The following is a 17499-nucleotide window of genomic DNA, read 5'->3' as shown; positions in this document are numbered from 1 at the left end:
GAACTTAATATCAATCACTGGCTTAAATAACCAGAACATGTCATAATATAATTTGAGATTAAAATGTATGATGTGCTATATAAAGTATTGTGATTCCTGATTTATAGAGAAACTGGGTAAAAAATACTCTTGTCTCCCTTTTTTTCTTTTTTTTTTTTAAAGCTGGACATTTTATGCAATGAAGAAATTCTAGGAAAGGACCACACTTTGAAATTCGTAGTTGTGACGAGATGGAGATTCAAGGTTTGAGTCCTTTTTTTTCTAAATTACATTAAAGTTAAATCATTTGGAAGATGCTTATAAATATATCATGGAAGCCTCAGTCATCGTCTTCTTTCTTCCTCTTCATCTTTCCCCACTACTATATGGGGTCGATGTGCTTCATCACCCTTCTTCATGCAGCTCGGCCCAGCACCTCCTGTCCTATCAGACCATTTTCCTTCAGATCTTTATTTACTTTATCCATCCAGCTCTGCTCTCCCTCACTTTTTCTTCTCATGTACTTCCATTCCCATCACTCTTTCCTCATAACATGTCCATACCACTTTAACCTACTTTCTTAGATATCTCATTTGTTTTTGTTGTCTCACTGATTGTCTCATTTCTTATTCTATCCTTTTTTGTAACTCCACACATCCATCTCAACATTCTCATTTGTGTCACTTCTAACTTCTTCTCCTGCTGTGTTCTCTTTCCTACCCATGGCTCAGCTCCATACATCATTGCTGGCCTCACCACTGCCCTAAAAACCTGACCTTTAACCTTTTCTTTAATTCTTCGGCCACACAATACTCCTGATACCTTCTTCCAGTTGTTCCATCCACACTGCTCTCTGGGGGTTATTTCATAGATGCCTCAGTGTTTTTCTTAGTTCAGATAAGAATTCATGTAATTCTGTTTACTTATTCTTTTATAGAGAAGAGTATAGTAATATAGAGAGTTGTTTTCAAGTCCTGTTTGGTTGGTGTTCTTTATTATTTTAACCAATTTTGGTTAATTAGATGTTAAGTTCCGTATTTTATTTGTCACCTTATTACAATTAGATACGTCGCTTCTGCTCCCATTGTGTACAATGTACGATGTACACAAAGGTTTGTAATGTTATTTTGTAAGAAATTCAGCAAAGATCTACACTGATGACATACTTCATTATCTTCGTCCGCCCCAACCTCATAATTGATTGCTCAATTTGTCTCACAGTTGGCTGTGCAGACACAGCTGTTCAGTGCAGGTAGACTAGTAACCTTGGAGTGCATGTGTGAGGATCAACTGACAAGACTAAAGATTTAAATGTGAAATGAAAGTGGGCACAAGACTCACTAATGTGAGTGTATCATTTGTTGTGAATGGGGGCAGCACCCAGTAAACATCTGGTAATCGGAAAGTTTGTCTTGGCAAACAGATTGTTGGTGAAAGGGTCTGTCAGAGGCTGAAATGAAGTGTGCCGAATAAAAGATGGATTTTGGCTTGTCAGCCAACAACTGAGCACAGCATTGCTGACAAACAAAACTTATCAGAATGCAAAGATTGTTAAACATTGCACATTTCTTATTCTGCATGAAGATTTAGTCACAGTGTCATAGGGAACACTCGACTCGACGATCCCCTTGGCTTGGCCCACCAGGAAAGGCTCAGCCTAAGAAGAGATTCAGGTAAGAAATGAACTTTTGATAGGTCAGGGCCTAGAAAACAGGAGATTGCAAATGAACTTAAAGGAGTTGTGTTGAAGAATTCGAAATTGAACAAGGGCTTAGCGAGAAATTGGAGAAATCTCTGACAGCTGGTCAGGACAAAGTATACAAAACCACTGGGATAAAATTACTCTTTTGTGGCCTATAGTCTTCTATTAAAAAGAGTGCCAGGTATACTGCTCTGACCTCAGACATGTGTCATGCCCACTTCCTGCTCGGCTAAGCCATGAAATCTTTACTTACTATGCACCAATCAGCCGCAACAGTGGCATTTTTTTATTTTTCCAGGTTTATATGATCTTTTAAATTGATTGCAATCAAATTATTGAATGTGTTTCAGACTGATTTTGTGTTTGTGTGATTTCAAGCTTGATTGTATTTTGCACATGTATGCTTTAGACATTGTATTGTAATGTAATAAACACAGAAGTAAAATGAAGCTTAGGACTTACTTTGTGAGTAGCTACAAAATAAATTTAAAAGAAAAATCCTATTTGTTTCAATGTGGGGTCGTTGTGCTTAATCAACCTTCTCCATTCGGCTTGGTCCTGCACCTCCTCACCACTCAGACCCTTTTCCTTCAGATTTTCTTTTACTTCATCCATCCGCCTCCACCTTGGCCTCCATCACTTTCTCTTCCTCTGAACATCCAATCCCATCACTCTTTCCTTTTCTTTTCATCACATGTCCATACCACTTTGCTGTATTTTTTTAGATTTCTCTCCCACTTTTGTTGTACCTCTGATTGTCTAATTTCTTATTCTGTCCCTTTTTGTAACTCCACACATCCATTTCAACATTCTCATTTCTGACACATCTAACTTCTTCTCCTGTGCTCCTTTCACTGCCCATTGGTATTTCATCCCATGACTCAACACATCCATAATCAGATCAAAGAGGTCAGGACTTAAAGAAAACCCCTGGTGCAGATCCCCCTCTAACTCAGATCTTGTCTGTTACCCCAGCACTGCTTTTAACCCAAGTCCTCACTCCCTCTTATATATCCTGGAGAATCCTCACATATTTCTCTGGTCCTCTTTTCTCTGTCATGCACCTCCAGCCCACTTGACATGGTGCTCTAGCATAAGCCTTCTCCAAAGCAATAAACACCACATCTTTCTTTCGTCTTTCTCTTTTTCTCCGTGTGGCTCTTATCGGCTGCCTCAATGCAAAGACAGCAAAAAACCAAACTGCTCCTCCGATATGGAGGTCTCTTCTCTAACTAAGCCTTCTCTCTATAACCCTTTTCCAATTTTCCATTTTGTGTGAAATCAGTTTTATTCCTTATATAATTTCCACAAACCTGAATATCATCCAATCACACAGTTCCTCCACCCCACTGGTATTCTCTCCTGGCACCAAGTTGGGCTGGTTTGCCCCCTCGTGGCTAGATTAGCAAATTTAAAAAAATAAATAAATTTGCCTAGCAAATCAATAGCATTACCTTTAGTCACTGCAATCCTCCAGAATATAATAGGAATCTGCAACCTCTATTTTATGACAGCTGTTTTCTTAGTGTAAAGGTGAAAATCTCCCTTCTTTTCAGAAGTGTTATTCCATTGAAGTGTTTTCAGTTTAATAATAAACGGGTTCATTAACTTTTTTTTTTTGAACATCAGGCCTATCATCCATCCAGATTTTCATTCTAATATTAAAGATCAGAACTGGCGTACACACACACACTTTTATTCGTATTGAGATCACGGAGTGTGACATAAAATTGTAGTCCCTGTGGAAAACCCATGGGGAGAAAGTACAAACTCTACTTAGAGAGCGAGAAGGCTAGGCATCAAACTATTGTCCATTGACCTTGACACAGCAACGCTAATCACCTTATCCACATCTAATTAGCATTACACAAAGTTTTCCGGCAATTTTCAGTTAGCCTTCAGTTTCATATTTTTAGTGAAATGCTCCTATGAAGGCCAGTCACATAATACGACATGCCCAGCAACTTGTAAACTGGCTTAATCAAACAGGTTTCATTTTTGTCTTTATTCGTAAGGGACAACCTCTGTGTACATGAGGACTGACAACCAATGAATGGGCATCCGGTAGGACTATGCATGTAGTGATGAGGAATAAGGAACATGCATGTTTTGAATGATACAGACAGAAGAAAAGCTTGTCGGTCTGATGTCTCATTTTTTACATACCATGACAGAACAGAAAAAAAGGGAGGTGAGTGTGGCTGAATAAGCCATACATGTTAACCCTTCGTACATCACTGGCTACATCAGGCAGCATGCTTTTGGCTGTCACAAAAAGGGACAAGCAGGACTGTGCTAGAAGTTTGGTGCGTGATCAATAAATGTGACATGGCCAATGATTTTGCACTTCTTTAAATTGACATGGTCTGGGAATGCAGTCAGCAAATCTGATATACTAGATGTCATTTAATGTGAGAAATTATTAATGTAGTACATACAGTATGCACATTAGCAACACCTGCAGGACTGGAGTGTACATGAGCATTCTTCATGTTACAACAATCAAGCTGTCAACGTTTTTTGCTCACAAATGCAGTGGTTAGCTTTGCCCAGCTGAAATTCAGCTCCACATTAATTTTTAATCTGCCCAAACTGCATGACTGTGTGTTAATGCTCAATGTAAAATCTTGAATATTTAATGCTAATCGATTGGAATTATATTATTTTCTTAATTTGCTAAGCAATAATTTAGATAATGTTGAAGCAGATTGTTTGACAACATAGCACAGTGGTTTGCAGAATGTCTAAAATTTTGTTTTGATTCTTTGTCCTGACACTGGCTGTTTAGATGTGGGAAGTTCTCTGTGTCTGTAAAATTTATTTTAGTTTTTGCCATGCAGGGGATTGGTGACTGTAAGCTTGGGTTGGGGTGTGGATGTGATCTTCTGTGGCAGACTTTCAATGGTGGTTATTGGATAGGATGCAAGTTCCTTTGAATATGTAGATAGATAAATCTTTGTATAAAATTTGGCTTTTTCTAGAAGCTTGCTAAAAATATGAATATTGTAACAAACATATGCAAGAATTACTAAAAAAAAAAAGAAAGAAAACTTCTTATTTGGCTAAAGATACAAAGAGCAGTAAAAGTTACAGTGAGGCCTTATGGTGGCATATTGTCATTGGTATAAAGGAGCCCCAGTAGCATATCCTGACAAACTTCTATTGAATACTTCATTGGCTGAAAGTCCTCAATGCTAGCATGGCTCAGAGAGGATGTGTGTAGCATTGTTCATAATGGCACTCAGTTTTGTTTTCATTGTCTCCTTTATTCCTATCTCCAGCTTGTTGAGAGTTATCCTGTAACTGAGCATGCCTCCTTAATTAACACAATTAATTCAGTAGTTTGACAACATGGCACTATGCTTTGCAGAGTGAAATTATGTTTTGATTCTCTGCCCTGACACTAGCTGATTAGATGATGGTTGTTCTTTGTGTCTATGTTGTATGAAGATGAAATGAACAGTCACAGTGAGGAATTACAATGTTAGAACAATCTAGTCGAGAACAGGCCATTTAGCCCAACAAATCTTGCCAGTCATATCCACTGAATTCTTCCAATCAAGTTTTGAAAGTCATTAAAATCCTACTGTCTACCACACTACTTGGTCACTTATTCCATGTGTCTGTGGTTCTCTGTGTAAAGAAAAATTGCTAATGTTTGTGCGAAATTTCCCCTTAACAAGTTTCCAACTGTGTCCCCATGTTCTTGATGAGCTCATTTTAAAGTCACAGTCTCGGTCCACTGGACTAATTCCCTTCATAATTTTAAACACTTCAGCCAGGTCACCTCTTCATCTTTTCTTACTTAAACTAAAAAGGCTCAGCTCCTTTAATCTTTCCTCATAACTCATCCCCTGTAGTCCCTGTAATCAGCCTAGTTGCTCTTCTCTGGATCTTTTCTAGTGCTGCTATGTCCTTTTTGTAGCCTGGAAACCAAAACTGCACACAGTACCCCAGATGAGGCCTCACCAGTATGTTATAAAGATGTATTGTAATTGGTATGAAAGAGCCTCAGTCGTGTTACCTGACACACTTTTGCTGAATAATATATTAGTTGAAAGTCCTTGATGCTAGTGTTTCATAAATAAAGGATGTGCAGCATCGCTCACAATGGCTCTCAGTTTTGTTTTCATTTTCTCCTCCACTGCTATCTCTGTGTGGTCAAATATACATCACATAACTGAGCCTGCTTACTTATTTAACTTTTTAATTTGGTAGTTTGACAACATGGCATGGTGATCTGCAGAATTTTAGAAATTTTGTTTTTCTTCCCTGGCACTAGCTGTGTGGATGCTGGTTATTGTCTGCGTGTATGTTGACTACCCATTGTCATTGGTATGAAGGAGCCCTTGTAGCACTTCATGACACACTTGTGCTGAATAATTCATTGTCTGAAAGTCCTCAGTGTTAGTGTCAGAGAGAGGAACTAGTGCTCAGTTTTGTTTTCATTTTCTATTCCACTACTATCTTCTGTGGGTCGAGAGTGCCTGCCTTATTAATTAAATTATTACTTTGGTGAGCCTCTCTTGAAATGATGTTCCTGACCCAGCACACTAAAGCACCGAATGTTGTAGAATATCAAAAGAATGTCAGTACCTAACACTAGAATTACCAGAGCCTACGAAAAAACTTGTACATCCGTCTCACCTCTCTGTCAGCATCTTTTGTCCTTTAAATGTGTTGATAAGCAGTAAGCAGTCTGCTATCACATCCTCCACCGGTGCACAGTTTTCTCAGCTCAAGTCTGTTTACCTTCGTGTCAGTTGCTTGGAGTTGTATTGAGTGAGAAGTCAAGCAAAATCACACCTTTTATAAATACTATATCGTTATTTGGAACAATATATATATATATATATATATATATATATATATGGTATATATACAGGTATATACCAAGCAGTACAGGATGAAGAGAGTAGGTGTAAGGATCTTCCTTGTGTTGCTCGCACAATTCTTGAGTGTTACAAACTGCAGTCTGCCCAACAGTTAGCCCATTATCCAGGACGCAATTGGCTTATCCATTAACAGGCATGGCTGGATGGTACTGAAGGCAGTGGAGAAATGAAACAAACTCATCCTTAACACTGCTGCCAGCCTTTTCCAGCCTTGTAGAGAAAATTAATAATTGCCTACTGGATATTGAAGAAGTAAACTGTGTTGGGTCCAATTGGGAAAAATGGTTTGAAATAAATGATTGTTTATTTAATGAAGCCAAATGTAGTTTAAACTCTTAAGTACAGATAGGAAGGATGAGTTTAGATTTTTTTTTTTTCTATTTTCAAATGAATTCAGTATTCAACACTGGGATTCATTCGAAAATAGAAAAAAAATTGTGTTTGTTGGTAAAATATATTATATATTTTATGTTGGATACTTTCAAAAGAAGACAAGAGGACAGTGGATCAAATGAGATGTTTGTGCGATCCATATTTTAAAGTTCGAATGTTCCCAGTTCTGTGTCTGTATGAGAGATCTTCAGCAAAAATCCAAGGAAATCTATTTCCTAAATTCACGTATGGAAACAAAGTGTGCATTAAAGCTGATGGAAATAGATCAACTGTATTCATTCCCTTTTGGCCAGCTTATTATTTTACCATTTTCTGCCGTCAGTTTTTCAGAGCCTGCTCATCACAGCAGGATCCAAATTAATGCTGAAAAGCATTAGGTGTTTTCAGCAGTACTCTCTTGGTGAGAAGTACGTACTCTGTCTTGAATTTAAATTCCCTAAGTGCAAGAGCAAGTTGTACTTGACAGCATAGCAATATTCCACACGGCTTTGTGTGCATGCATTTAAATAAGCTTGATGAGACTTCTTCCCCTGCCTTTATCTTGTGTGTCTGTCTGTTTTTTCTTTTCTAAATCAAACCTTAGAATAGTGCCTGGCTAAATTCATCTAAGTAAGACGATGCTAACCCTGCCCTGAACTCTTCTGGGATTTCTAGTGTGTGTGTGTGTTTTTTTTTTGAGATCTTTAAATGCATTTGGAGAGGCTAAAAAAGTGATGAACAGAGATATATGCATTAATTATAAAAATTTTTATGTATATGCTACTAGTTTGGTGAGTAGTTTATTAGTACAGGGAATGGGCAAAATAATGGAAGCACCACATGAAAACAGGTATCTCTTTGAAGTCACTCAATCACAACTACAAATGCAGCACCCAAGATTAGTCATATTAGGTTGATTGCCAATTAGCAGTATGTGTCAGTTACGGAATAGGTCTCGTAATCAACACTTTTTAATGCACGAGTTTTCAAAACAACAAGAGGTAACTAACAAGGTTTGTTGTAGAATAAATTCCTAAGACAGTAATATCCAAAGCCAGGAAATCACACAGAGTCCAAAAGCCTTCGGGTTTCAGTTTGGACTTTTATGAAAGATAATAAACTGTTGTTTTCTGTCTGCAGAGAAAGCCACTGTTCCTGTACACACAGACATTTTTATACATAGCTTAACACTGATAAGATACTTTGACACTCCTGCTATGCTAATGGGTGACGCCTAATGGCATATTGCCACCTTTGTGCAATTGTCCTTCAGTCATCTCCATTTTATAAGGTTATGCCCATCCATGTTCATAATTCATTATTGTAAAAACCGACACACGTTTGGCATTTTGCCGTCTTTATCCGGTACCCTCTTCATCACATTGGCTTATTGCTTATCCCAGTGTTTAGCACCGGCCTTTCAGGGTGTCATTTTACATTGGTGGAGTGATCTAATATACTTTGCTAATACCCAAGGCGAAAATGTCTTTTTGCATGACCTATGGGTACCCCTGAAGCAATTTTCAGCTTACAGGCCTTGCTCAAGGGCATAACAGAATAGGATTGCTTTTTGGCAGTAATGGTATTTGAACCAGCAACCTTCCAGACTCCAGCGCAGATCCTTGGCCACGGAGCCACCACTCTGGCTAATTAGTGCATTCCAGTGTTTTAACTTTCTAAGATTCAGTGCTTAAACTATATTGGATAGAGAGACAGAGAGAGAGAAAGAAAGAAAGAACTTTTTGTCCTCCGATTACAAAGTACTTTAAAAATGATATCTTATAATGTGTAGAATCACACAATAAAACAACTGCTTAATTAAAATAAGTGCTTAATCATATATTATCTTATAATGTGCAGAATTACACAATAAAACAACTGCTTAATTAAAATAAGTGCTTAATCATATATTTGTGGGGCGGAGACCCTCTGAGGCTAGGGATCTGCGGTTCGAATCCCATAAACACCAGAAGTGACGCTTCTCCATTGGACCTTTGAACAAGTCCTCTAACCTGCAATTGCTTCATCCTGGGCATGACGTTAATTTGCATCCAGTCCTGCAAGCAGGTTCTCCAATGTACAGGGAAAACTGGGGGGTTGGTAGCAGGATTGGTTGGTAGCAGGATTGGCACTCCAGCCACTGTAAAAAACCTGAGCTGAGGTGTCACCCGCTGTACTCGTGTCCCAATCCAGTTGGCTTGTCGTGTTGTAGGTGTAGCAACACGCTATCCCTACCTTTCTCCTAATCATATTATACATTCTAATTTCTGGGCATACTATATTCTAATTTTTCAGTGTGATTGTATATAAAAATATCCAGTAAATATTCATGAGGATATATTTCCATAAGTTCCAAGGTGAATTGTTCACAAACACAGCAAACTTATTTAATGTGTCAAGGAGAATAGTCAGTCAACAGCATAGCTGCTAAATACCACAAAATATTCGCCTAAGACATTATCTTAGAATTGAATGAACATCTCTCTCAGCATCAACTAAAACAGTATACTATTTTGTTATATTAAGGAAACTTAAACTGGCAGAAGTGGACATGAGGCTTCTATAAAAGAGCATAAAGTAAGCCAGAACCTTCACTGGCTAGCCCAGAGGAAACACACCCAGAATGTCTTACTCACCACTTTCATCAAGAGGCTTTAGTCCAATTAACCACCAAAATAGAGGAAAATGGTTTTAATACTCAATATAAATCTAAACAGTCTGAAAATGCTTCAAAGGGAGGAGAAACCATAAAATCTTTGGGTTGTAGCCAAAAGGCAACAAAGAATAGTTGTAAAAAGGCAAAAAGCAAAAATTGAGCCAACCTTTGCTCAGAACAGCATTAAGGGCTTGCCAGTCCACAAGCAAACAAGTCCCAAACACAATCCAGATGCAAGGACCCAATAAACAGAGCAAATCCATTGAAAAACAATCAAAATTCCAATATAGAAAACACAATATGTGAACTCCTTCCAGCAGCTTCAATGAACATCTTCTCCAGCTCCTGTTTCTCTGGTTTCAGTGATTTTTGAAGTTATTCATTGTATAAGTTCTGCAAGTTGTATTTGCTTAATTGTATACTATGTCATTTTCTTGAAACAGAATTAAAGAAATTAAGCATATTTTTATTTTAACTTTACTGTTTAGTCTTAATTAATAATTCACCATGCCCAGCCAGACTACAATTCACTAGTCCCCCATCTAGTGTTCTGTATATAAATAGCAGTGGCCTTCTGGCTTGTGCCCTGGTCCTCTCTTTCACAGGGATGGTACATGGCACCCTTGGCCTTGTAGGTAGACAGATACATAGCACTTTATTTTTGCCCACTGTTCAAAGCTCAATAAATAAATATTATTATATTATGACAAACAACAACTCCCTTCTGAAATGCACACCAGAATGACTAAAAATAAAGAAAACTTCTGACTTGGCTAAAGATAAAAAGAGAGTCACAGTCCCAGTGAGGCATTATGCAGGCGTATTGCCATTGGTATAAAGGAGCCCCAGTTTCTTCACACACTTTTTCTGAATAATTTGTTGGCTGAATGTCCTTAATAATAATAATAATAATAATAATAATAATACATTTTATATGTATAGCGCCTTTCCCATGCTAGTGTGTCACAGAAAGAAGATGATAGTAGTATTCGGTTTTGTATTCATTCTCCCCTTTGCTGCCACTGCAATGAGGTCAAGAGTGTGCCCCATAACTGAGCCCGCCTCTTTTTTTTATTCTGCTTGTTGATTCGGTGGGCCACTCTTGACGTGATGTTATTAGCCCAGCACACCACAGCAGTAGTGATTATAAGTGTGTTTGTTTTCTACTTCATCTATTATCTGTAAAGCAGGCTTTATGTTTCTAAAAAAAAAATTCTTCAAGTAAAAGAAAAAAAAAAGAAAAATATAAGGAATTACACACTAAAGACTAAATTTACAAATATATAAAATTGTAAATGCAGGTGCCTGACTTGAAGTTTTACAACAACAACAACAACATTTATTTCTATAGCACATTTTCATACAAACAGTAGCTCAAAGTGCTTTACATATTAAAGAATAGAAAAATGAAAGACATAATTATAAAAAATAAATCAACATTAACATCGAATAAGAGTAAGGTTCAATGGCCAGGGGGGACAGAAAAACAAAAACTCCAGACGGCTGGAGAAAAATAAAATCTGTAGGGATTCCAGACCATGAGACCACCCAGTCCCCTCTGGGCATTCTACCTAACATAAATGAAACAGTCCTCTTTGGATTTAGGATTCTCACGGAAGGGCTTGATGATGGTCACGTAGACTTCTTCCTTTTAATCCGTCCATCATTGTTGGAGCATCATGAAGCTTTGAGTAGGTGGAGGTGGCGCAGGCCACCACCACAAAGAAACGGAAAAGAAACTGAAAAGAGAGTAGGGGTCAGTACCGATTTTAGAGCCACCATGAATAGTTGTTATGATGAATTGAACATACAGAGTATCAGGATTAAGTTAAATTACGATTAAAATGAAGTTATAAAAAGGCCATGTTACAGTAATGTGTTTTCAGCAGTGTTTTAAAGTGCTCTACTGTATTAGCCTGGCGAATTCCTATTGGCAGGCTATTCCAGATTTTAGGTGCATAGCAGCAGAAAGCCGCCTCACCACTTCTTTTAAGTTTTGTTCTTGGAATTCTAAGGAGACACTCATTTGAGGATCTGAGGTTACGATTTGGAATATAAGGTGTCAGACATTCCGATATATAAGATGGGGCGAGATTATTTAAGGCTTTATAAACCATAAGCAGAATTTTAAAGTCAATTCTGAATGACACAGGTAACCAGTGTTTTATGCACAATATAGTCAGATAATGAGAACATAAACCCAAGATATGAAGATAATTATGATAAATTAATATTAATTATTTAGGAGAGATGGAATGTAAAGTGACTTGTGTGATGAACAGATTCTGACTAGGGATATATTATTTATCATTGCCTGTAAAAGTAATATAGGTCAGATCTTTAGGATTCAGTTACAAAGACTGCACAGATAAATGGTTGTCGCTTTTCCTGAGGATATTGCAAGAGAAAAACAAGCTCTTATTAAGCAATGTGGTATCTGTGAAACCTTGAATATCCTGGATAATTAAGAGCACATTGAAGAAACAGGGTTTGGGGTCTTAAGTTCAGCTTGTGTAGGACCAAACATGAAGTGAGATTTTGTTTCAGACAAGATCTTAATGAGAAATCCGTTCTTCCAAGACCTTGTGATTTAATTAAATGGTATGTTTCTGTTCTTATTCTGCCACATCAGGAGTTCCAACTCCCGTATATTCGAGACAAATCTTATGCAGTATGTGTACCAATGTGGATCACAACCCCATTCGTTTTTGACTTTACCTTTCCTCGTTTAATTTCAAAAAGCATGTTTCAGTTACTTAGATTTTTGTCATTGGGTTCAAAAACTACCCACAATGCCCTGGTATCTTCCTATCCTTCCGTGCTTTCCAAAAGTAAAAAGTGTCTGATTTTTTATATATATATATATATATAATATATATATATATATCTGCAAAATATGCATTTATTTAGTTATCGATTGATTAATTGCCTGTATTATCTGTTCTGTGAATCTGTATTCTTGTTAATTTGTTTCTGCTGCTGTATGCATCTGAATTTCCCCATGTGATTAATAAAGTTTATCTATTCTAATCAAATAAACCAAATTAAAACTAGTCGGGTAAGGTCAACAAAACATTGCTCTTAGAAATGTCAGTCTGTCCCAAGTTAGAGAAATGTATGGTAGTTCAGTGCTTCTGCAAATTTCATCAGTGCAAGGGTTTATTGTATATATTTTTTAGTTTATTGTTTGTATGTATGTATTATTGTATGGATGTATTTTCAATATTAAATAAATAACAATAAAGTGACAAGATTGGATTCTCCTTTAGGTTTTGGTATATCTTGGAGGTAATGAAAGAAAAGGAGAAATAAAAAATGTCGCAGTGGAAGGATTTTCCAAGTTCCATACTAATGGTCTGCTACTGTGTGGCTGCATGTTCTATTATTGTTTATTTCTAGTTGTATTGTAGACAAAACTTCCAAAACAACATGTTTTTATGTATTTTCTCATACAAAAATGTAGCTCAGAATGCACTACTCAAAAAACTGAAAGGTATACGTAATCATCACAGTCTAACACCAAGTCCTTGAAGCTTCAGGGATATTGGTCTGTCTAGTTAGGAAGCATACACAATTTTGAATCCACTTCACCTGCTTTTGTGCAAATGAAAGTGACAATAGGTGACCTGGAGAGCCATCAAGAAGACACCCCCCAAAAAGGGAATGGTGGCCACAAACAATTGCTTTTTCCTTATCCTTCCTTACTGATTCTTCTCTAGCTTTGCATTTTGCTAGTGTCCTTGTCACTGCTGGTACCATAAGGCGGTACCTGAGGCTGATTCAGGTTCCACAGGTAGTCCAGCTCCTCCAGGCTGGCACATCTATACGTGCGCAAGGTCTCCCAGCACTTTCTCAAGAGCATGGAAGAGACATTTGGAGACAGGCTGTCACACGAAGGGAGCTTGACAGGGCTGTAGAAGGTCGTCAACCCAGCAGCAGGACTGGTATTTGCACCTTTGTGCAAGGAGGAACAGGAGGAGCACTGTCAACGCCCTACAAAGTGACCATCAGCTGGCTACTGGTGTGCATGTTTCTGACCAAACTGTCAGAAATGGAATCCATGAAGGTGGCATGAGGTCCCAACATCTTCTAGTGTGGTACCTGTGTTCACAACTCATCATTGTGCAGCTTGATTGGCATTCGCCAGAGAATACCACAGTCTGCAGCTCTGCCATATGGTAAAAGCAGAAAAAAACATTTCATGGGAACTGATTGCTTTTTCATGTGACAATATATGAGAGATAATCTTAAATATTAAGCAAATATTGAGTTCACATCATCTTTTCAACTTCAGCAGAGTTTATTTAATTGTCTGGCATAGTTACTTTAAAATGCCTACTTGACCATACTTTTATAAATCTTGCAGTATCATACAGTATAAGCTTGGAACATTACGGGCTGGTAGTCAAAACAATGCAACACTAAGACACTGATGCATAGAATATTACAACTGGCCTTTTTGTCAGTGTTTCAATTCAAGAGTATTTCATTTTATTGTTCCAAACTTCACATTTAAATAATCTCTTCTGTCTTATTGCCCCTGTTTATTAGGCAAAGTGCTGACATGTTTAAAGGAGCAACATTGTATAATGGTTTTATTAAAACAATCATAATTTGAAGATGCAACAAGGCATTAAAGAAACCAATAAGAATGGTTTGAGCAGTGTGTTTGGTTTCAAAATATTTTCTTCTTTGAAACTGTACAGTAATGTATGCATTTGTGTATTTAAAGAGCTTCTGTAAAAATTCAACTTTTATCTATCTATCTATCTATCTATCTATCTATCTATCTATCTATCTATCTATCTATCTATCTATCAGTACCTGTCAGTTTGTCTGTCTATAGCATATAGCACTTTTCACATCTGTCTGTTTACCTGTCTCTCTGTCTGCCTGTCATATAGTGACTTTTATATCGGTCTATCTGTCTGTCTGTCACAGAGCAAAGTTACAATCCCATATTTATAAACAATTGAATTTACATAACAGTGCTGAATTAATGCTTACACAATATCAGACATTTGTTCTGATTGGTTCATTAACATACACACCTCTTATACACCTAAATAAAAGTCTCATTCCATCTCTTACCCTTCTATGGAATTCCTGTGAATGTGACAAATATCAAGTCTTAGATTTACATCTGCTTACTTTTCTCTTCATGCTACTTTTAAGGTACATGCTTTATTTTAATGTCGAAAGCATACCAAAACACTTCATAAAAAATATCTAAATTACCTCTAAATAACTACATTACCTCTTGATCGCCCTTATTTTCTTTTACGACATCAGTGGACTTGTGGGGAAATCACTATTAACTTAAAAATAATCTGTTGCATGTCTTTTTACAAGACTTAAGGTAGTAAAGTCAGGTTGTTTTGTTTACTTATTTGTTGTCTTTAGTCAGGTCAAGTTTATTGTCAATAGTACTGTGAAATTCATCCTTGCATTAGAGCACTCAGTGAAGATCATTATACAGAAAGCAACTGAAGTGAATTGAATGATTCCTCATAACAGTTGACAAGAATACAATACAATCCAAAATAAATAAATCTGTGTATATTTAAGAACGTCTGCCTGTATGCCAATGTATCTAGTGAGAATGGCTTAAGTGATTGGCATGAAGTTTGGTATGTATGTTGTTCTTGGTACCTGTCACAGTTTGTTTGGGAGCATGTGCTGATAGCGTGTTGGATTGGGACCAGAGTGCAGTGGGTGACACCTCAGCACCACACTGGAACAGAAATCCTTAGTGTGGTCAGGTATTCACCCTTAAAGCCAATAATTTGCAGAGCCCCCAATTTGCTGTAATTCCATCTGCAAGTCTCTTGTTGAATGTCTCTGTTACCTTGGCACTTTTAACCACTGGGACTGTTGTCCATTCCCCAAGGCAAACCTGCTCTAACTCCTTCAAGTTTGTTGGGTTGGTATTCAGCAGTCTTCAAGTCATGCCATAGATTCTACGTTGAATTAAAGTCTAGGCAGTGTTGTTCTTGGTGTCTTTATTGTATTTCTGTTTAATGCCTTCCTTACCCAGTATGAGAGTTTAGGTGGAAGGCCATCTCTTGTCAGGGTTGTATTAGTGCCATATTCTTTGCATTTTGTTATATTGGATGTAATGGTGCTCCATGAGATATTACACAATCACCTTCACTACATTTGAAAGTATTATATATTTATATACACTGCTTGTAATGTTAACAGCATTTAAATTCTTTTGATTGACTGTTTAGAAACTTTATTACTTTTGGGTGGAAACTGTCCATGAATCTACTGGTGCCTTTATATTCACCACCTTTATTTCCAACTTGTAGTCATAATGACTAAGCTTGTCTATTGTTAGTGGTTTATATATAGTTATTTATTATTCAGTTTTAATTATTATGTTAATATGTGTGTAATTCAGGTAGTTTAGCAAATCTATGCCCGAGTTGGAATGTGTGTGTGTGTGTGTGTGTGTGTGTGTGTGTGTGTGTGTGTATTGTCCCTGTAGTAGACAAGCAGTCTGTCTTTGGCTGATTTCTGCAGAAAGGACTTTTGCGCATTAGTGGTCATGAATCTTAACATGCATCCCTAAGGAATGATTTATGCTTATTATTGCTTACCTGATAACCATTTTTAATAATGTTTTAGATTTTCATTACCACTAGAATTACCAGAACCTACGAAAAAACTTTTTGCATCTCTCTGTCAGCGTCTTTTGTCCTGTAAATGTGCTGATAAAGACAAGCAGCAAGCAGCCTGCTATTCCATCCCCCCACCGCCGCAGAACATGCACAAACTTTTCCCAGCTCATGCCTTGATTATCTGGGAGTGAAGTTCTGGAGTTTTAGAGTAGAAACAATAGATAGTTATTTGGAACAGATGCATTTCATGTGTGTTCCGTTTCCACAATAATATGTGTAATATTTTAGTAGTAAATGACAAAATATTTGCATAAAGTACTGTATATAATGTGTGAAGCCTGAAGTCCAAAGATCAAATAAACACTTTCATTAAAGGTTCAAGGATAAGAAAATAGCTTCCTTAGCGTAGCGGTAAGATTTGCTGACTTGTAATCAAGAGTTCCCGGTTCAATCCCAACTGCCTCCTGTATTTGCCGTTTTCAGTAGTGAGCTTCTCTTATTGTTAATATTATACAGTACACGCATACATTTGGTTTGCGTCTGTAACAAACGGTGTACTTTTATAGTACTTGTAAAAGTTACCGTTTTTTTTTTTTTCTTCACTTTTATTCTTTCAGTTTTTTTTATTCTTTCACGATTACGATACATACTACCGCCCTAGGGATCTGACGCTGTTAGTTTTTATTTGAAACTGGGAATAACTAGATGTGAGTGGGGTTTTGAGGCAATGGAACTGGACATTCTCTGATCAGGAGGGATAAAAGGTGACACACAATCGCTGGTGAATCTGCCTTCTTCGTATCTACTGTCACTTGATTTTTTTTTTTTTTTAATTCAATTTTATTGAGTGTTCCTGCTCACGCTAAATTAGTATGCACCTGGTCTATGATGTCAAAAAACAAAATAAAATAGGTATATATGATATTTGGAATTATTCATTTTATAACCTGTATAGTACATTTCGGAAAACATTGTGGCACAGATGCAACAATATTTATATTATTCATATTCATTCGCATAACCTCTTGAGCTTGTAATCGGTGACTGATGAAGTCAATCTGCACGAGACAAATGTATTTTCGTCCGACAAATATTATACCGCTGTTAGTTGTATCATGAAAATAACCCAATACGCAGTAAATTATTTAACTCAATTTGGCAATATTGGCTATGCTGCCAATGTGGTGCAGTCGCACCGCATTATCACCTGATCTGCTGTTACCCGAAAGTTTGCGACAGGTACAGATATGTCTCGAACTTTCTGGATTG

The 17499-nt window shown here is 37.2% G+C and overlaps 1 protein-coding gene across 1 annotated transcript in view; it reads left to right on the top strand.

Annotated features, from left to right (window-relative positions):
- The window catches only part of LOC120532337 (polycomb group RING finger protein 3), a 308428-nt gene that overhangs the window by 270943 nt on the left and 19986 nt on the right, over positions 1-17499 (top strand). The window contains exon 9 of the mRNA XM_039758240.1: positions 163-243. Coding sequence (XP_039614174.1) covers positions 163-243 — 81 coding nt within the window. The remainder of the gene's footprint in view (positions 1-162; positions 244-17499) is intronic.

The sequence above is a fragment of the Polypterus senegalus genome, chromosome 7 (genome assembly GCF_016835505.1).
Source record: "Polypterus senegalus isolate Bchr_013 chromosome 7, ASM1683550v1, whole genome shotgun sequence".
Classification (NCBI taxonomy): domain Eukaryota; kingdom Metazoa; phylum Chordata; class Cladistia; order Polypteriformes; family Polypteridae; genus Polypterus; species Polypterus senegalus.
This window is presented reverse-complemented; position numbering and strand designations above follow the sequence as displayed.